At 41.0% G+C, this 21,189-nt stretch overlaps 1 protein-coding gene across 13 annotated transcripts in view; it reads left to right on the top strand.

The window, feature by feature from the left end:
* Positions 1-21,189, top strand: part of RYR3 (ryanodine receptor 3) — a 581,512-nt gene that overhangs the window by 330,942 nt on the left and 229,381 nt on the right. For 9 of the 13 annotated variants that reach the window (XR_012159473.2, XM_073348839.2, XM_073348826.2 and 6 more), the window contains 3 exons: positions 8,741-8,873; positions 11,728-11,831; positions 15,575-15,710. Coding sequence is in view for 12 of the 13 variants with exons in the window: in XM_073348839.2 (XP_073204940.1) it covers positions 8,741-8,873; positions 11,728-11,831; positions 15,575-15,710 (373 nt within the window). In the remaining variant the exon portion in view is untranslated. The remainder of the gene's footprint in view (positions 1-8,740; positions 8,874-11,727; positions 11,832-15,574; positions 15,711-21,189) is intronic. The other 4 variants (XM_073348831.2, XM_073348834.2, XM_073348830.2 and 1 more) reach the window with 1 other exon arrangement.

Raw genomic sequence — 21,189 nt, 5'->3', positions numbered from 1 at the left:
TCTTGGTTTTTTGTTTTTTTTTAAATTTTGTGGTAGCAAATATTTCACTCAAGCATATGGTGTATATGTATAAACATATAAGCAATGTGGCCTAGGGAATAAAAAGCACTGGATTGGGACTCAGAAGACCTGTATTCTATTCCCAGCTCTGCAGCTGGCCTGCTGGGTGACCTTGAGGAAGGCACTTCCCCTCCCTGTGCCACAATTTCCCCATCTATAAAATTAAGGACATAAGATTTATAATTTAGAGGGGTCTTCTTTTCTGCTCACAAATTATATCCAACTATTTGTAACTATTTGACAAGTCTGTTTTGCAAACAGTGCACTTCTAATGTAAATACTCAAATTCTTGCTAAGATTTTTAGGCATTTTTTTCAGTGAATGTTCTTGAAAATAAAAACTTGCTGCCTAAATATATGCAAAGAAAATGGGTCTTGAGTACTAATGAAGTAAATTTGCAGGTTTTATTCTCAGGATATTTGCATTTTAAAGTTTTTATTTTTGTTTGTTTGTTTTAGTCACCTAACACTAGTCAGGACCTCACCTTTGCTTCTTATCTGAAAGATAGCACTTCCAATAGCACAAAGTCCTCTGGCACAGTATTGAGGCATTGATTCATTTAATTGGGAACAAGGAAAAATAGAGAGAGTGGTATGGCCCACATAGACCTTTGTTAAAGAGAACATCAATCCAGTGACTTATTGCTGAGGTTCTCAACCTTTCTAGACTATTGTACCACTTTCAGGAGTCTAATTTGTCTTGCATACCCCCAAGTTTCACTTCACTTAAAAACTACTTGCTTACAAAATCAGACATAAAAAGACAAAAGTGTCACAGTGCACTATTACTGTGAAGTTAATTACCTTAAAAATTGCTTACTTTCTCATTTTACCATATAATTATAAAATAAATCCATTGGAATATAAATATTGTACTTACATTTCAGTGTGATACTTGAGCCTGTTTTTCACTTGTGAGCCTTATCTGAAGCCCAAGCTGCAGGCAGCAGGGCTGAAGCATGTAACTTAGCTTTGCGGGGGCCCCTGTTGCATGGGGCCTGGGGCGGTTGCTCTGGTTGCCACCTCCTAATGCCGATCCTGCACTTGTGATCCCCCTAAACCTGTCCCAAGATCCCACTGTGAGCTGCAGCCCCCACATTGAGAAACAGTGATCTAGATTGAGTACTCCCTGGAAAACCTCTGCGTACCCCTGGTTGAGAACTCCTTATTTATTGTATCTCTGCATCAAATAAAAGCATAGTGGGAGCCCAAGTATATTTTCAATATTTTGCTTAGCAGGTAGGCTGTCATTGTAAGAAACCTAAAATGATGCATGTCACTGTATGGAATACGTAACACAAGTTATGAAAAGATCTAAAGAAAATTGAGGGAAAACAAAATTGTTGCTGGCAGTTATTAGAAGGTGATCAAGTCATATCAAAGACTTCACAGGAAAGCTGAAGGCTTCACTTACACTGATGTCCTCCACAATTATTAGTTAAGGTAGTTTTTTGTTTTATTTTTTTATAAAAAGAAAGGGAAAGAAGTCAAAATCTAAGGCCCAGGAGAGCAAGAACTGTGGTTTTTAATTGTGGAAAAAATAAAGATAGTGAGAAATATAATCCTTACATCTTTGAAACAAGCAAGGAGAATGCAGAAATCATTCATCTATTCAGGAGCCCTAAAGGGAGGGGATATGTCACAGATAAGGACTGCCATGTATTGTGGGAGACAAGGGGGTGAGGTAATATCTTTTATTGGACCAACTTCTGTTGGTCTCTCTCACCAACAGAAGCTAGTCCAAGAAAATATATTACCTCACCCACCTTGGCTCACATATATCCTAGGACCAACACAGCCACCACTACACTTCATATATGTATTGTGGGAGTCGTGCTCTACTAGCTTGAGGCAATAAGCAAAACGTGCCAGCTTAATAAACTAAAAGTCTCAGACTGCTGTTAAAACATTGATTTTGTCAGTGCAAGCAAATTCAGTGGGAGGACTTTGGGAGGTAAGCCATGAAACTTGTTAGATAGTGCAGTATGTTGGCTTCTATCTGATCTTTGCTAGACTCAGAGTTTGCCAAAATGCAGCTTTTTTTTGGATGCCATTGCTAGTGGCTGAGATAGATACAATTTTGAATAACACGCAGTCAGCTTTGACAGTAGTTGCCCAGTTATCCACCCATGAATTATGTAAATATGTTTACACCACCTCTGATGGAAACCATATTTGACATTTGGAAGCCCCCCTTGTGACATCTGAAACAAAGAAGTAGAAACATGACCATCTTTTTTTTTTTTTTTTACCTATTCCATCTCTATGACAAAACTCATTCTACCCATTTTTGAAACCAACCCAAGTGGTGATGCCTGTGGAGGGCCACATTTCCTGGCTTTATAGGTGTATGTCACACAAACATAGGATCTGATTCTGATCTTGTGCTGGTTTTTTATAAGTGAGAGGAGAATCAAGGTGCGGGAATGCTCAAAAGGTTACATGTTAATGGATTCCAGTGTGCATGCATTGCAAAATATACAGTATTCAAGATGGTTCGGCAGATCCTCAGTTGGTGTACATTGTCATAGCTCCATGAAGTTAATGGAACTTTGACCATTTACAGCAGCGGCAAATCAGTCCCTGCAAAACTCTGCATGTGTTAAAAGAATTTGTTTTAACTGCCAGTATCACACAATATGTTGTAGACATAACTTTAGGAGACTAACTGATCAGTGTGGTATTTTGCTGCCTGCCCATTGAAAAATATAACTGTTTGCTTAGTATAACAGCTGTAGAAGATCAATGTATTAAGCTGACAGTGGGAAAGAAGCTAATGGTTTCTGGTATTGACCAGACTTGCCCTGTAAGTTGGAGTCTTACTGTTCTCGTGCTTTTACTACCAGATAGAGCTGTATTAGTACTTCAGAGTTTTCACCTCAGTAATTACAGTACATGCATAATAAACATGAGATTTTCATGTGGCTTTGATAAAGAATAAATTAAAAAAATCATTCTGGAACACAGACTTGATGCCAACAGGAAAAATGTCATTAGGGACAAAAAGGCAAGTTTTTCCGAGTTTGTTTCCCCTAGGAAAATATTTTTGACCATTTTTATAACGATGTTCTTTATTTTATTTTTCAGTAACAAAGTAACAATTCCTCACCTACAGAACTATTTTTCATTTTCACAGATGCAACCCCCCAAAATATTAAATGTCGTCATGAACATTTAAAAAACCCCAAATTTATATTTTATGTATTGCTTCATAAGTAGTGGGAATTTTTTCACAGTTCTATCATCTGATGAATAAGGGTCTTACTTGTTGAAAAGAATCACCATCAATTTTTAGGAATATGCACATTGGTTATTAAACAAACCCCTGAATGTTCTAGTTCCAATGCTCACAATCTGCTGTTATTACTTCTGAATATTATTGACTTAGTCCGAGCCTATTATTTACCTGAACCATGAACAATAGGTGGCATTGAAGAAACACTGCTGCCTCCATAAATATTAGCAGCAATGTTGTCACTTTGTCACAACCACAAGAAATAAAATAAAAGTTAAACTAATTAAATATATATATTATATTGCGCCCTGAAAAAGAATGAATTCCAGTGATGCAGGCCTCCAGCCGTGTGTGTCCTGCTGCTGGCCCTTAAAAGTTCAGATAGGGGAGGGGTATGTCTGCAAGAATGGTGCAGAATGGCTGCTGCTTTGCACCTAGGGTTGCCAGCTGTCTAATGGCACAAATCCAAATGCCCTTGCCTCACCCCCTTCCCTCACCCTTCCCCAAGGCTCCATCCCTACTCACTCTAGCCCCCCTCCCTCCATCGTTCACTCTCCCCCACCCTCATTCACTTTAACAGAGCTGGGGCAGGGGGTTGGGATATAAGACAGGATGTGGTCTCTGTGTTGGGGGGTGGAGCCAAGGGGTTTGGAGTGTGGGAGGGGGCTCTGGGCTAAGCCTGTGGGCTCCAGGTGGGATTTTCAGTGTGTGAGGGGGCTCAGAGCTGAGACAGGAGGGTTGGGGTGCGGGAGGAGGTTCGAGCTCTGGTAGGGAGTTTGGGTGCAGGAGTGGACTGGGATGGGGGTTGGGGTGCAGGAGGGGGTGCAGGGCGCAGGCTCTGGGATAGAGTTTGGATGTAGGAGGGGCTCAGGGCTGGGAGTTTGGGTGCAGGAGAGGGTTCAGGGTGCAGGTTCGGGCTGGGTGGTTCTTACCTCCGGCGGCTCCTGGAGGTGACGGCATGTCTGGCAGTGGCTCCTAGGCTCAGGGGTGGCCAGGTGGCTCTGCATGCTGTCCCTGCCTGCAAGCACTGCCCCTGCAGCCCCCATTGGCCACGGTTCCCTGATCCCGGCCAATGGGAGCTGCGGAGTCGGCACAAGGGATGGGGGCAGCGTGAAGAGACCCCCCCTGGCCGTGCCTTTGTCTAGGAGCTGCTGCCGGACATGCACTGCTTCTGGAAGCAGACGGCAGAACTAGGGCAGATAGGGAGCCTGCCTTAGCCCCCACTGTGCCACCTGACTTTTAGTGGCCTAAAATCCTCTGGATTGACTTTGGTAGCCCCTGGGAGATTGAGTCCAATTCTGGGAGACTCCCAGACAAACCAGGAGAATTGGCAACCCTATTTGCACCCTGGAAGTGACTGCATAACGAATGACCATATATTTGTGTTGGACACAAAATTGAGTAGAAGAACATTTTTAAGGTTGCAAAGTCAAATGCTCAAAAGTCAGGAAATGCCAGAGTTAAGATTGCCTGTGCAACCTGAATTTGTCCCTCTCGTGCGTAAGCATTACAATACAGCCATTAATTACCTGATCACATATTATATTTTTCCTCTAAACAGCTGCTTCTTTCAGTGCACAGAGAAGACCTGCTCTGGAGATAAATCAGGGTTGCTTAATAAAGAAGGCTATCTACAGCATACCTGCTTTATTTGTGTAGTGAATGAGTCAGGGGGCTGCAGGAAGAGAAAAGAGGGTCTTATGGTTAAGGCAGTTGAAAACTGTCCTGGAGAATTGAATTATATAGAATCATAGAATATCAGAGTTGGAAGGGACCTCAGGAGGTCATTTAGTCCAACCCCCTGCTCAAAGCAGGACCAGTCCCCAGTGTTTGACCCAGATCCCTAAATGGCCCCCTCAAGGATTGAACTCACAACCCTGGGTTTAGCAGGCCAATGCTTAAACCACTGAGCTATCCCTCCCCTGCCTCTGCTACAGAGCAGCTATGTGATGCTAGTCATGTCACTTAAAAACTTGTCTCAGATTTCTCTAAGTGTGTATTTCTTATTTTCTGGGTGCCTGACTTGAGACCCTAAGGTCTGATTTGCAGAAGTGTTGAGCATTTAAGCAGGTGATACCATCCCTGTCAAAATCTTTCCCACCACACATTGCTTTCCCCGGTCCAGGTAGGAGGAGGGGTCAGAAACTCTAAGGAGTTAGCACTTTTGGGGAAGTAGCGGCAGCATGGTAAGCCAAGAACAACAGGAAACTGGATGCAGGGAGAGAACCTCAGGAAACTGTGTGTAGAGTAGGGTCTCCAATTTTGGTTGGATATATTTCTGGAGGTTTCATCACGACATAATCTTTAATTAAAGATTGATCTTTAATTCCTGGAGACTCCAAGACAATCCTGGAGAGTTGGCAACCCTAGTATACAGGAGGCTGCAGTACAAGTCAGAGGATCACGAACGGAACAGAGAGTTACTGCTGGACATTGCAGCTGGGAGCAGGTCTGTGCAGGAGTGGGTTGGAAGTCAGTACAGTGGAGCTCCAATAAGAGACACACTGCTAACGATCATAGCCGGGAAACTCCTCTCTGCTTTGAACAGAAGCCTGGACTAGTGAGGGAACCCTAGGCACTGGGCCTGAAGAGCTCTAATCCTTCACTGGGCTGCCCTCAGGAGCCCACATAAGAACCACTTTGTCATTCTTTGAGCTGTAAATGTTTAAGCCACTGTTCAGAGGGTATTTACTGTTCCTAGGGTATTTCCCTTTTTTGTCTGTCCTAGTAAAATACCCTTTCACTTCAGTCAGATGGCTGAATGGTTACTAGGACCCATCAGCACTAGTGCCCGCAGGGTCTCCCAGCTGAAGCACCTTCAGTGCTTGCCTCCAACTCACAGTACACCTGGCATGCTACCCATAGACGTTTGGTGTACCACAACACTGGACAGCTATAATATTTACAACTCACAACTACAAGTGAAGTCAGTGGAAGCTGTACTTTGAAATATTAGTACTATATAATGCTTAATACTCTGAAAAATCAGGTCCTAGGTATGTCAGTTTGGGCACCCAAAATTAGTGGGAAAATTTTGACCTTAGCTTGCCTGGGTAGGTCTACACTGCAATTAAACTCCCACAGCTGGCCTGTGTCAGCTGACTCGGGCTTGCGGGACTCCAGCTAAGGTGCTATTTAATTGCAGTATAGATGTTCAGGCTTGAGCCCGAACCTAAACATCTACACTGCAATTAAACAGTCCATTAGCATGAGCCCCATGAGCCTGAGTCAGCTGACATGGGCCAGCCATGGGTGTTTAACTGCAGTGTAGACCTACCCTGTGTGCTTCAGTTCCCCATCTGTAAAATGGGGATCATGTTATCTTGTGCCTCACAGGCGTCTTCTGGAAGTAAATCGACTAATGTTTTTGAAGCACTCAGACGCTACACCCATGAGGTGGTTAATAATTCTCTCTTTACAGCAGGGTTTGAATGGTGTGCAGTAAATAAGGCATGGAGCTCCACACTGAACAATAAAGATAAAACAAAACATTCAATATGTGCTCATTAAGTGAACACCGTCCATCTTGTGCATTGAATGAGGCAGGGGTCCTGTGGCTAAAATACTATGTGATGATGTAATAAAAGACACATGCAAGATAAGGATCTTAGAATCATATAATAGAATCATAGAATATCAGAGTTGGAAGGGACCTCTCTGGAGGTCATCTAGTCCAACCCCCTGCCCAGAGCAGGACCAATCCCCAACTAAATCATCCCAGCCAGGGCTTTGTCAAGCCTGACCTTAAAAACTGCTAAGGAAGGGGATTCCACCAGCTCCCTAGGTAATGCATTCCAGTGTTTCACCACCCTCCTAGTGAAAAAGTTTTTCCTAATATCCAACCTAAATCTCCCCCACTGCAACTTGAGACATTACTCCTTGTCCTGTCATCTGCTATCACTGAGAATAGCCTAGATCCATCCTCTTTGGATCCACCTTTCAGGTAGTTAAAAGCAGCTATCAAATCCCCCCTCATTCTTCTCTTCCGTAGACTAAACAATCCCAGTTCCTTCAGCCTCTCCTCATAAGTCATGTGTTCCAGACCCCTAATCATTTTTGTTGCCCTTCGCTGGACTCTCTCCAATTTTTCCACATCCTTCTTGTAGTGTGGGGCCCAAAACTGGACACACTACTCCAGATGAGGCCTCACCAGTGTCGAATAGAGGGGAAAGATCACGTCCCTCGAGCTGCTGGCAATGCGCCTACTTATACATCCCAAAATGCCATTGGCCTTCTTGGCAACAAGGGCACACTGTTGACTCATATCCAGCTTCTCGTCCACTGTCACCCCTAGGTCCTTTTCTGCAGAACTGCTGCCTAGCCATTCGGTCCCTAGTCTGTAGCGGTCATTGGATTCTTCCGTCCTAAGTGCAGGACTCTGCAGTTGTCCTTGTTGAACCTCATCAGATTTCTTTTGGCCCAATCCTCCAATTTGTCTAGGTCCCTTTGTATCCTATCCCTGCCCTCCAGCGTATCTACCCATCCTCCCAGTTTAGTGTCATCCGCAAACTTGCTGAGGGTACAATCCACACCATCCTCCAGATCATTAATGAAGATATTGAACAAAACCAGCCTCAGGACCAACCCTTGGGGCACTTCGCTAGATACCAGCTGCCAACTAGACATGGAGTCATTGATCACTACCCGTTGAGCCTGACAATCTAGCCAACTTTCTACCCACCTTGTAGTGCATCCATCCAGCCCATACTTCTTTAACTTGCTGACAAGAATACTGTGGGAGACCATGTCAAAAGCTTTGCTAAATTCAAGGAATAACACATCCACTGCTTTCCCTTCATCCACAGAACCAGTTACCTCATCATAGAAGGCAATTAGATTAGTCAGGCATGACTTTTCCTTGGTAAATCCATGCTAACTGTTCCTGATCACTTTTCTCTCGTCTAAGTGCTTTAGAATCAATCTTCTGTCAACCTAGCTTCTTCTACAGTGGGAGCTAGGTCAACCTAACTACGTTGCACTGCATTTTTCACAGCCCTGAGCTATGTAGCTGGGTCAATCTAATTTTCAGGTGTAGACCAGGCCTAAGATTGCACTGGCAACCTTAATTTTGGAATTTCCTAACTTTTAACATATTTTTTCTATGTAATAATGTATAAACACTGTAGTCTGTGATGCACTTTGGGATGCAGAAATGGTTGTTCATACACCATCTTCTTTCACTCCCGTATAGCCCTTTGCAATTTCCTGAAGCTCTGCAGAATGACTTATATCATCATTTTAGGCTTGCTGTTAAAGTGAACCTAAGAGAAAGGTGCAAGGAAGTCTTTTTTTTCCCCCCAGAGTAACTGGGGTTAAGGCATGCATATAAGAGCCACTGACTACATTGGTCCTGTCATAATAATTTCTTGTTAGGCATACATGAAGAGGAATTTGTGCAGCATTGGTAATTAATATATTTTTTTGCTTTGTCAATTTTCTTCTTTAGCAGATCGCTTTTCCTAAGATGGTGGCAAGCTGTTGTCGGTTCCTGTGCTACTTCTGTCGAATCAGCCGCCAAAACCAAAAGGCCATGTTTGAGCATCTAAGTTACTTGCTGGAAAACAGCAGTGTTGGGCTTGGTATGTCATGTAACTAACTGCTGAAACCAACTCCCATGGATATTGCAATATCGCAAGACTGCTGTCTGACTTGTTTATCAAGCTGAGGCATGGTATTGTGAGGACCTCTTTGAAGTTTAAATACAATTATTGGATTAATGTTAATGAAAAACATAGTTTTCTATCTTTCTATCATTAGAGTTCTGTGAATTGGATTACAAACAGAAGAATCTTAATCTGGGTTATTTAAACATAATGAAAGAATTAGGAAGAAAACCATATTACTTGATGCCCCTTACCTTTGATACAGTTATTTCTGGAAATTAAAGATTTAATTTAACCCCCATAATAATGCTGGTGTCTAGACGGCCAACTAAATGAATGGTTAGGAAGGTACATATATATCTATATCTATATATTATATTATTATTTAAAAACTTAGTAATGCAAAGATCCTTCCCTGAAGTGCAACCATATGACTTGAAGTTTCATATTCTATCCCCAAAGCCTGGAAGTGCATAGTTCTTAATTTTAGTGTGCCTTAGAATTGTGTGGCCCAAGAAAAAATGACTTTCTTATTACCAACCTAAGAGTATAACAAAAAAATAGTAGGTGATTGTCAGACATGAAACACAATGTTCCAACAAGGTATACACATTTTTAAACTTTTGAGTTGATCTTTTGATAGCACTTAATTCCCTCTAGAGTTATAGAATGAAAATTTTCCCTCTGCTGAGGACATATAACATGTATTCAATTTCTCTAAAGTTCACTGTTTTTATGAGTTGTTATCCCAGGCTGCTTTGGCTGTGTCTTTAAAACAGCAAAGCAGTGTATGTAGGCCCTGAATCCGCACAGAACTTAAGCATGTGCTTAAGTCCATCCCTACTCAGTAAAGCACTTAAGCTTTGCTGTGTTGAGTTGGGACTCTAAAACATACTGTAAATGAATATATTTGAGTATGACCTAGATTACAGTGTAACTGCTGCCCTCTGCTGCACAACTTTCATTAGTGCAAACTAAATAATTTTACAAAAAGAAAAGGAGTACTTGTGGCACCTTAGAGACTAACCAATTTATTTGAGCATGAGCTTTCGTGAGCTACAGCTCACTTCATCGGATGCATACCGTGGAAACTGCAGCAGACTTTATATACACACAGAGAATATGAAACAATACCTCCTCCCACCCCACTGTCCTGCTGGTAATAGCTTATCTAAAGTGATCATCAGGTTGGGCCATTTCCAGTACAAATCCAGGTTTTCTCACCCTCCACCCCCCCACACAAATTCACTCTCCTGCTGGTGATAGCCTATCCAAAGTGACAACTCTTTACACAATGTGCATGATAATCAAGTTGGGCCATTTCCTGCACAAATCCAGGTTCTCTCACCCCCTCAGCCCCCTCCCAAAAACCACACACACAAACTCACTCTCCTGCTGGTAATAGCTCATCCAAACTGACCGCTCTCCAAGTTTAAATCCAAGTTAAACCAGAACATCTGGGGGGGGGAGGGGTAGGAAAAAACAAGGGGAAATAGGCTACCTTGCATAATGACTTAGCCACTCCCAGGCTCTATTTAAGCCTAAATTAATAGTATCCAATTTGCAAATGAATTCCAATTCAGCAGTTTCTCGCTGGAGTCTGGATTTGAAGTTTTTTTGTTTTAAGATAGAGACCTTCATGTCTGTGATTGCGTGACCAGAGAGATTGAAGTGTTCTCCGACTGGTTTATGAATGTTATAATTCTTGACATCTGATTTGTGTCCATTTATTCTTTTACGTAGAGACTGTCCAGTTTGACCAATGTAAATGGAAGAGGGGCATTGCTGGCACATGATGGCATATATCACATTGGTGGATGTGCAGGTGAACGAGCCTCTGATAGTGTGGCTGATGTTATTAGGCCCTGTGATGGTGTCCCCTGAATAGATATGTGGGCACAATTGGCAACGGGCTTTGTTGCAAGGATAAGTTCCTGGGTTAGTGGTTCTGTTGTGTGGTATGTGGTTGTTGGTGAGTATTTGCTTCAGGTTCCAACGCATTATTAAGGATCTACAACCTATCCTAAAGGATGACCCAACACTCTCACAAATCTTGGGAGACAGGCCAGTCCTTGCCTACAGACAGCCCCGCAACCTGAAGCAAATACTCACCAACAAGCAAACAACTTCAAATCCAGACTCCAGCGAGAAACTGCTGAATTGGAATTCATTTGCAAATTGGATACTATTAATTTAGGCTTAAATAGAGACTGGGAGTGGCTAAGTCATTATGCAAGGTAGCCTATTTCCCCTTGTTTTTTCCTACCCCTCCCCCCCCCCCAGATGTTCTGGTTTAACTTGGATTTAAACTTGGAGAGCGGTCAGTTTGGATGAGCTATTACCAGCAGGAGAGTGAGTTTGTGTGTGTGGTTTTTGGGAGGGGGCTGAGAGGGTGAGAGAACCTGGATTTGTGCAGGAAATGGCCCAACTTGATTATCATGCACATTGTGTAAAGAGTTGTCACTTTGGATGGGCTATCACCAGCAGGAGAGTGAATTTGTGTGGGGGGGTGGAGGGTGAGAAAACCTGGATTTGTACTGGAAATGGCCCAACCTGATGATCACTTTAGATAAGCTATTACCAGCAGGACAGTGGGGTGGGAGGAGGTATTGTTTCATATTCTCTGTGTGTATATAAAGTCTGCTGCAGTTTCCACGGTATGCATCCGATGAAGTGAGCTGTAGCTCACGAAAGCTCATGCTCAAATAAATTGGTTAGTCTCTAAGGTGCCACAAGTACTCCTTTTCTTTTTGCGAATACAGACTAACACGGCTGTTACTCTGAAACCTAAATAATTTTAATTACTATGTATTATCATATTTTTCTCCAGCATCTCCTTCTATGAGGGGTTCCACTCCACTAGATGTTGCAGCTGCTTCTGTAATGGACAATAATGAGCTTGCACTAGCTTTGGAAGAGCCAGACCTGGAAAAGGTAAGTGCTTATTATTAGCTATTTTTATTTTGCTCTATGTTCTTTCTGTCTCCTTCTAGTCAGATCATGCCATAATGAGGCTGGGTTTTGCAATAAAGGTTTATTAATTATTTGATTATGCTGCAACAATCCCTTTCTCATCTTGCAGTAATGTAGGGCAGAGGGGAAATCTTCCTGACTCCTCTTATTTATAGTTATTAAAGGGCAGCGTGATATTAAGGGCAGGCTAACTGCTCCAATTCTATGTTCTTTTTATAGCAAAGCTATGTAACTAGTTATTAAGGGTAGGGTAAAATAAAAGATCTTTAAAAAATAGGTATTGTTTTAAATAGGCATGAGTGAACTGGATTTGCCTGATTTGAAATCCACTTGAATATTGGAATTCTAAAAATTTGAAACTTTATTGGGTTTTGTGCTCCAAAAAGCTGTCTTGGAATTTAAAGTCTTAAACATGCACCAGTAATCTGCCCCAAATTGGAGCAACACACTTTCTGCCTTGTTGATGTCCGGATCCTTAATTACCCTAAATGTCTTTTTTTAAGTAAAATTAAAGCATGCTAGGATTTCATTTCTAATTTCTTCAGTATCCCCTGATTAAATTCCCGAATATTATGTGATCACATTCCACTGTATATTCAGTACATAACTCAATAGAACAAACAAATTACAGACAATGCAGGAAGTTATGTCTATAGCTAAGGCTGCCTGAGACTTCCCATTATAAGTCTCTACTTTCAGGTCTTATAACTTTGCAAAACTAACTATTTGGTTTGAAATTTTCAAACAGGTATATGTCTCAAGCTATTTTTTTTTTTTCAGTTTTGGCTGAAATGGTCAAGCTGCTTCCCAAATGAGATTTGGGGAAAATACATTGCTTTGTCCTTGTTAAAAATAATAGTAATAATAAATCTTTCAACTATTTAAGTGAGAAACTCTAGTGCCTCCTTGCTTTGAAACAGGGACTTGAAAGTAGGCTGTGATGGGATCACCTTGGTCTCAGGGATATATCATATGTTATCCCTGTGAAAATTCATCCAAATTTGGCCAAGATATAAGCCTCTGAAAAATCACAGTTCGCACCTGCTCAGTGAAGACTTCTTCACCTGCGCGGCTCTACTAATTAGGTGGGTGGCCCTTTATTCTCTTGTGTGCAGCTGCCCAGGTGCACACCTTAGAGGGAACTATCCGCAGGCCACCTGAATGGAGCTTGCGGACCACTGGTGGTCCACAGACTACAGTTTGAGAACCTCTGACATAGACGATAACAGCCTACTGCTATTAAATTACTCTATTAGCTCAAGTGGCAGAGATCTGTGCTGTGGATTGGAAGGTCCAAATCCTACTGATAACCCATGTGGGGGATCAGTGTGATTCCACATGGTGTAATTTCTGTTGCCTCATTTTGCTTTTTAAAAAAATTAGAAAATTATATGCAAAAATATGTGAAAAGAACATTAAGGTTGTAAAGTCAAGCATTCAAAAGTTAGGAAATGCTAGAGAGGATGGACCATCTTCTGGGAATCAATAAAGATTGTATAATAAATGACATTGTCTATAGGATCCCTGTCTCACTGGTTGCAAAGTTGGAAGGCATGAAGTGAAAATGCAGGAGATTGCAGGAAGAGAAAGGACGGTCTCATGATAAAGGCAGTTGAATGCTGCCCTCCAGAATTGGATTCTATCCCTGCCTTTGCCATAGAGTTCCTATGTGATGCTGGGCAGGTCATTTAAGACCAAATTTCTTCTGTCTGCTTTGTGTTTCTCATTTTCTGGTAGCCCAACTTGAGACCTTTGGGTCCACATGTACAGACGTGCTGAATGCTCACAACAGTAACTGAAGTCGGTTGGAGCTGTGTTTTCAACATATAAAATGCTATAAAATTGCCAATTACTCTGAAAAATCAGGACTTATGTGTCTCAACATGGGCACCCAAAATTAGGTGACATTTTTGATAATTTTGGTCTTAATCCCTCAGTGGTTCAGTTCCCCATGTGTAAAATGGGGATAATAACACTGCCTCCTGTTACAGCAGTGTTCTGATGATAAATTTATTAATGTTTGTGAACGGTTTAGGTATTAGAACAGGGGTGGGCAAACTTTTTGTTCTGAGGGCCCTAGAACTAGGAACTAGAAATTGTATGGTGGGCTGTGAATGCTCACAAAATTGGGGTTGGGTTGCAGGACGGGGTGCGGGCTCTGGGGTGGGGGTGCGGGTGAGGAGTTTGGGGTGTAAGAGGGTGCTCTGGGCTGGGACCAAGGGGTTTGGAGGGCGGGAGGGAGATCAGAGGTTCAGGAAGGGCTGCAGGTTCTGGCTGGGGGTGCAGGCTCTGGGGTGGGGCTGGGGATGAGAGGTTTGGGGTGCAGGAGGGTGCTCTGGGCTCGGATTGAGGTGTTTTGAGAGTGGGAGGGGAATCAGGGCTGGGGCAGGGGGTTGAAGCATGGGGAGAGGCTCAGGGGATACAGGCTCTGAGTGGTGCTTACTTCAAGTGGCTCCCGGAAGCAGTGGCATGTCCCTTTTCCGGCTCCTATGCAGAGACGTGGCCAGGCGGCTCTGCACACTGCCCCATCCGCAGGCACTGCCCCTGCAGCTCCCATTGGAGCACGTAGGAGCTGGAGCGGGCCCATGCCGCGGATTCCGGGAGCTGCGTGGTGTGGCCCTGACCCTGTGCCCCCACTGGAGCGCCAGAGCAGGGCTGAGCTGCGTGTTCCGGCCCCTGACCCAGCACCCGCGGGCCATAGTTTTCCCACCCCCGTACTAGAGTAGTGAGCACCATAGAAAAACCCGTGAGGAAATTAATAATTGTGTATTCAATGCAGGGTTTGGATGGGGCACAGTAAATAAGGTCACACATGATTAAGATAAAATGAAATATTGATTATATGAGCACTGTCCATCCTATATACTGAGGCAGAAGTCCTGTGGGAAAAGAAATGTGTTCATGTAATTAAAGATGGTATCATAATGCATACAGCTTGGGTTAGGATTGGCAGTGCAAATTAAGGTTGTACAGGCAACCTTAATTTTGGCCTTTTCCAAACTTTTGAGTGTGTGACTTACAACCTTAACATTCTTTTAATATTTTTGTATGTATATATAATATATATATATATATTAATTAGAATTGAGGATTATAGTGAAAAAATATTAGCCCACAGATTGATGGTTGAGACCCACAGTAGGATAAAATGCTCAAAGACATGGTTTTCTATCATAAATATACTATTTGAAAAATCCTGGGAGAGAGAACTACTGCTTCTCTTTCCTTCTTTTCCTTCCTTCCTTACCATCTCATGTTATCCTGCAGTATGGTACACATTAGAAGTTAACAGTAAAATTCTATGGCCCATGTTTTGAAGGAGGTAAGACTATTCACTATATCTTACTATAAATAACTTCCAACTTCTTCTGAAAGGTTCATTTGATTTTTCACCTCCCAAATTAAAACACTGTCAATTGTTTTATGGATGTTCTCATCATGTAAATGGGCCATCTTAAAAATAAAAGGGCTTTAGGTTTTTCATTATTTGATTTAGAAAACTGAGAGCTAGAAAAATTAATTGATGCAATGTTAAGCATAATCACATTGTTTCTCAGAGGCAAGTCAAAACATTTGCTATATAAAAACATCTTGTAATTTTTTTCTGATCTATTTTGTTTCAAACATTGATAACATTTTTAGAAATGTATGTCAAAACTAAAATATAACAAATGTTTAATACTACAGATGCTTATATTTAACAGGTTGTCACCTACTTGGCTGGTTGTGGGCTTCAGAGCTGCCCTATGCTGGTAGCTAAAGGATATCCTGACATTGGATGGAATCCAATAGAGGGTGAACGTTACCTATCATTCTTAAGATTTGCTGTCTTTGTTAACAGTAAGTTTAAATCTTTGGCATCTTGATTATCTCAAGAGAGATTTTCTTAAATGTTTTAAGAAAACCTCATTTTTTACACATTTCTCTATCAGTAAGATCTAAATCTTTGAGTTATTTAAAGTATACTATCTCTTTACAAATGTTACTAGCGTATTCCTTCCTTTATGTAATTATAATCGTCTTCATAATTGTTATTTAACTATATTTTTTTCTTATATCACATCTTTCAATGCTCTTGCAAATTTTAGTTATTTAATAAAGTCTGGCAATACTTTCTTAAGGTAGGTAAATAAAATTATATGAACTTTAGTGGTGGGTAAACTGAGGTGCCGAGAGGTTAATGACTTATACTGTTCCAGGACACACAGCAATGTCTATACTTTAAATGCACAGTCCTGACTTCCAGCAACTGACCACATTAATGTTACCACTATGAGAGTTACACGGATATGTCAAAGAGTAACTGTGCCACTTTGTGTTGCAAAATGCATAGTTATATTATATATCACAGTAAAATATTTTTGTGTGAGTTTAGTGTTTGTGAAAGATGCTGGATAAAGGTGATTGAAGAATTTAGTCTTCTCTTCTTCCTGTTGCCTGCCAATGTACCTTAATCCTGAAGTGAAAAAACAAACTCTAGAAGAGAAAAAGTAGTTCCTTCTCAATGTTCATTCATTTCTTGGCCCCTTGGCTGAGACTGCTGATGAGGCTCACAGATAGCAGTTGGCGCTTGAGAATATGTCTACACACTGCATGCTTCTTTAGGCAGCATGTAGTGTACATAAACATAGCTCCACCACCGCAGGTATGAAGAGCAGCATTGAATGGTGGAGGCCTGGCTTAGGTGAGTAAAGACATGCCCAAGTACACACCCTAATGGCTCTCCACTTGCCCAAGCTGTGCTTCCCATCTACACTGCTATTTTTTAGCAGTGTAGTGTCCCACTACTTCCTTGCTGATGGAGCCCTTCCTCGCTGGAGGGAAAGACTCAGGCAGTGGGAAAAGATGTTGTCAGCTCCCCATTGCTGGAGCCCTTCTCCTCAGCAGGGAAAGACTGCAGAAGAGGGGAAAGGCTCTGACAGGGAGGAGGCAATGGGGAAAGGCTCGGTCTTTTAAATGTAATGTAAGTATTCCTAACAAATTTTAAATGTTCATTAACTATACAATGGGAAGAAAGTCACTGATGAAAATCTGACAGTATAATTTTGTTGATCTTGTTTATTATAATATTAGATCACTAATCATACTAGTGAAAAGTTTGATGTAATGCACAAGAGGTTAAAATGAACAAAAAGGACCAGTTCAGTTGTAAGCACAATAATAGTTCAACATGCCAATTGTCCAAAATCTGGTTTTAGTGGCCATACCAAGTTGGGGCTGGGGGCAGTGCTAAAGCTTAAAAGGTTTGCTGATCACACTAATATCAGATTCAAACCTGGAGCCAAGTCTTGAAGTTTTTGTTCTGTCCTTACTCAGGCAAAATAACCATTGTTATAACTGGGAGCTTTGCCCAAATAAGCACTTCAAGGTTAACCTTCAGATATTAATAACAATGGTGTGATTTTTTTTTAATTTCATCTCTTTATATGACAACCCATAAAGATGAAAAAGGAAATACTGAAGGCTAATTTCAATGTGCCTCAAAAGTACAAATAAATCTAGCCCCTGCTCCCCAGAAGTCCTCAAATAATCTAACACCCCCAGCCTCACCATATAAAAATGACAAAAATATAAAATATATACAGTAAATACTATGTTCAAATCAAAAGAATTTAGAAAATAATATTTTTAGAATTCAGACATTAGTACAAAATACAAACTGAAACATTACAAGAAAAATTCCAAACCTTATTGAAATTAACAGCAAACAAATCCTAGAAGAGAGCCCTAAGCTAATGAAGAGTCAAACCAACAAAGTATAAAATGTATTAAATAAATTACTGGCCCCTTATAAGGATTTTCAGTTTTCAAGTGTTAGAGAAATGTTTCTCCACCTTTTTTTCATAATTTTTTTCATTACCTGGGAATAGAGTGATCCTTTTGTGAACCACTTACACTTGTAATCTCCCATCAACCTCAATTTGGCTACTGCTATATGGGGCATAATTGAAAATATTCATTAATCATAACATAGTGATTCTCATTGGGGTGTAAATTCTGTGGAGCCAGCAAACCCTAGAACTTCAAAAATATTTTGAAAGTACCACATGCAGCTCAGGATCTACATATCTGACATAAGGTTAGAGACCTCAGTTTTAATGCTATATGCTGTGTTGTAGTTCTGTAACTGTGAAATAGTGGAAGCGTTTATTCTTCTTTGAGTTCTTTTTTCCGCAAAATATTAAATATTTTCACTTTTAATTTGTCATGTGTATCATAAGCAGTATCACTTTATCCTGTGTTCATAGCCAATATCCGATTTGCATATCTCCTTCCTATAGCATCTCACTGTATTATTTCTCATCACATTGTCTTTTTGCTGTGGAAGTTTTGTCCTGGATATTGAATGTACACTTGAAGCTAGCATCATCAATTCTAACTCCTAGAGGGAACCAATAGTTAGAACTGTAGCGTGAGTGAGGACTTCTGGGTTCTATCTTTGCCTCTGCCACTGACCCACTCAGTGATTTGGAGCACTTAACCACTCAACCCCCAAGTGTACCATGTTACCTACCTGTAAAATGGGTAAAATAATACTTACCTCATAGAGGTGTTGTGAAGTTGAATTAATAGTTGTAAATTTCTTTGTTATACCCAAATGAAAGGCTTTATATAAAGATAAATTTCCACTGATACTACGAACAAAGGTGTAATGCAAGATATTGGGAAAATATGTTCTAACTATAAGCATAATTAAGCACTGGAATAGACTTCCAAGGTAGGCTGTGGATTTCCCATCATTGGAGGTTTTTAAGAACAGGTTTGACAAACCCCTATCAGGGATTGTCCAAGTATACTTGGTCCTGCACTAGCATGGAGGAAGAACTAGATGACTTCTCAAGGCCCCTTTTGAGCACCTTCAGGTTCCAGTGACAATGAGAGTTGCAGGTACTCGGCACGTCTGTAAATCAGACCATTAATCATCTTCTGCCTGAATTTCTCATCTATAAAATAGGGATAATACTATTTTACTACCTCAGAGGGGTGTTGCAAAGATAAATTAAGAAATATTTGAGTTACTGAGATACAAGCATCATAGAAATGCCTATAAATACATTAGATTTAATACTGGGCTAAAGTATTGCCTGGTGTAAGCTGATGCAACTCCCACAGAGATCTCCAAGCCAAATTCATCATTGAGTTAGACTGTGGCATAGGTTACAGTGGGCTCTAAGAAGTTAAGTAGTAAAGCTTGCACCAATTTGGTATGCAGTGGTCATACAACACAAGTAAAACTTACATGCTAAGGGGGCCAACAATTGCAACCTGCGAGAAATTGTAAAAAAATATTTAGACCTAATTAATTCTGGGTGTAATTTCGTTGAATTTAGTGGGCTACACTAGGGATGAATTTGGTCTCCCTGTTTTGAGATAGAGCTTTCCTTTCCACACACCTCTAACTTATAGTCATATGTAAATTTCTTTGCCTTTCACAAACCCACTTTCACCTCCAGTTTAAGTAAGTAGTATAAACCCCACATGTTTCACCACAAATTCTCTACCCTAGGAAATATCACTTAACAGGGGGAGAAACAGGGCATTATCCACCAAAGGAGGTGGATGAAGCATTATCACTTCTCTCATTCAAGAACAGGTTAGATAGATGTTCAGGAGATAAACTATTCAGGCAAAACTGTGTCAGTAGTTTTCTTTTAATAAAATTGTAATGTAATTTTATTCGCATTTGGAGTCTGATTTTGCAACAGGTATGCATACAATCCCACACACCCTCCCCACGGACTCCATACATGCAAGGCTGCAGGAACATCAGGTGTTTGGTGTGCAGTTAGATATTAGAAAGTGTTCTGAATAAAAATGTCTAAGGGTATTAGTTTTGTTGAGTCATTGAAATGGCCATGGAAAGTGTTGCTTGTATTATGTTCACTATGTAATTCAGCTTTACAAAAGTATTTGCTTAACCATTCCAACTAAATCAAACCAAATTTTTTAATGTAAATGCCTGTATGCAAAACTAGATGATGTTATAAAATGAAAGCAGGCAGAATCTATTCCAAGGCAGAGTTATAACTGTGATTTAAAGTAGGATGAGGCATGGTGTGAAATACTTAATCTGAGCTATAGTATGCGTTATATGTAGAAATTGAGAAGGATTCTATTTAAAGCCTTCATATAGCAAGCAAAACATATTTATTCCTACCTAAACATATATTGAAAATAATTTGAGATACTTTTTTACTGCAATTAAATTACCGTGTCTAGAGGGCAGATGTATCAATCCTTGGAGATTTGACATTCCTTAGTCAAGCTGAGAAGATTTAGTTGCTGGATCACAACAGATATTCTTTGTGCTAGAACATAGATGATACAATATTTAGCAACAATCTCCATTTCTGTTGGACCACTGAAATAATATCACTTTCTTTCATAAAAAACACTGGCCATTTAGAACAATTAATCTTTTAGTTGGGGGGGAATGCACTGAGTTTTATACAATCTGAATGTGAGGGAGCCTGTTAAGTTAGTATTTATTCTTATATCAGTGCTTCATTGTCCCCTGTAGTACATTTTCTAAAGCTTTAAATGAATGCTTCCAGGGACTGGTAATCAGGAATTTAAATGTTATGATTGATCCAGGTCACCAGTTGGAATATTGGCCCTGGTTGGCAATGAACAGAAAATTCTTCTTTGAGTGATTGCACATATGCATTTCATTCTTGGTATATGTGCGCCCCATGCACAGTAGTCAGAAATTTTTATTTCAGTGATACCCATCAGGGTGGCTTGAGCACCTTCTGCTGTCGCACACCACTAAACTTCAAAATAAAGGACCCAGCTGCCCCAGAGCCCCCTCAGTCCCTTCTTACCACCTGTGATAGTTTTTGGAATTTCATGGTTTGCCTTAGCAAATGCTCTTGTGAATAGTTATCTCGTTTTATAGTTGCTTAGTACTTAGTAAGTGTTAGTTTACTTTTAGTGTTCTTTTTCAGTCCCCAGATCTGGGGTTTCTGTTTCTTGGTACTGAGGGATGCCTTGGTCACCATGCTTCAAGTCCTGTGTCTTTTGTTCTGGGCCAATGCCCAACAGTGACAGGCACCCAAACTGCTTGAAATGCTTGGGGAAGCTCATATTCAGAATCACTGCCAGATTTGCAAGAACTTTAAGCCAAAGACTAAAGACAGAGAAGCCAGGCTGAAGTTTTTGCTCCTGGAAGCAGCCCTGAGACTTCCGTCAGAGCCTAGCTGTCCTGATTTGGCATCAAGTGGTTTGGGATTGGTTAGTAGTGTGCCTTTTATGCTGCCTGAGATTTGGCACCACTTGCCCTCTCCAGTGCCCAAGAAGAGGCATGAGACCTATGGAC

This window comes from Lepidochelys kempii, chromosome 6 (assembly GCF_965140285.1).
Source record: "Lepidochelys kempii isolate rLepKem1 chromosome 6, rLepKem1.hap1, whole genome shotgun sequence".
In the NCBI taxonomy this organism is placed as follows: Eukaryota; Metazoa; Chordata; order Testudines; family Cheloniidae; genus Lepidochelys; species Lepidochelys kempii.
This window is presented reverse-complemented; position numbering and strand designations above follow the sequence as displayed.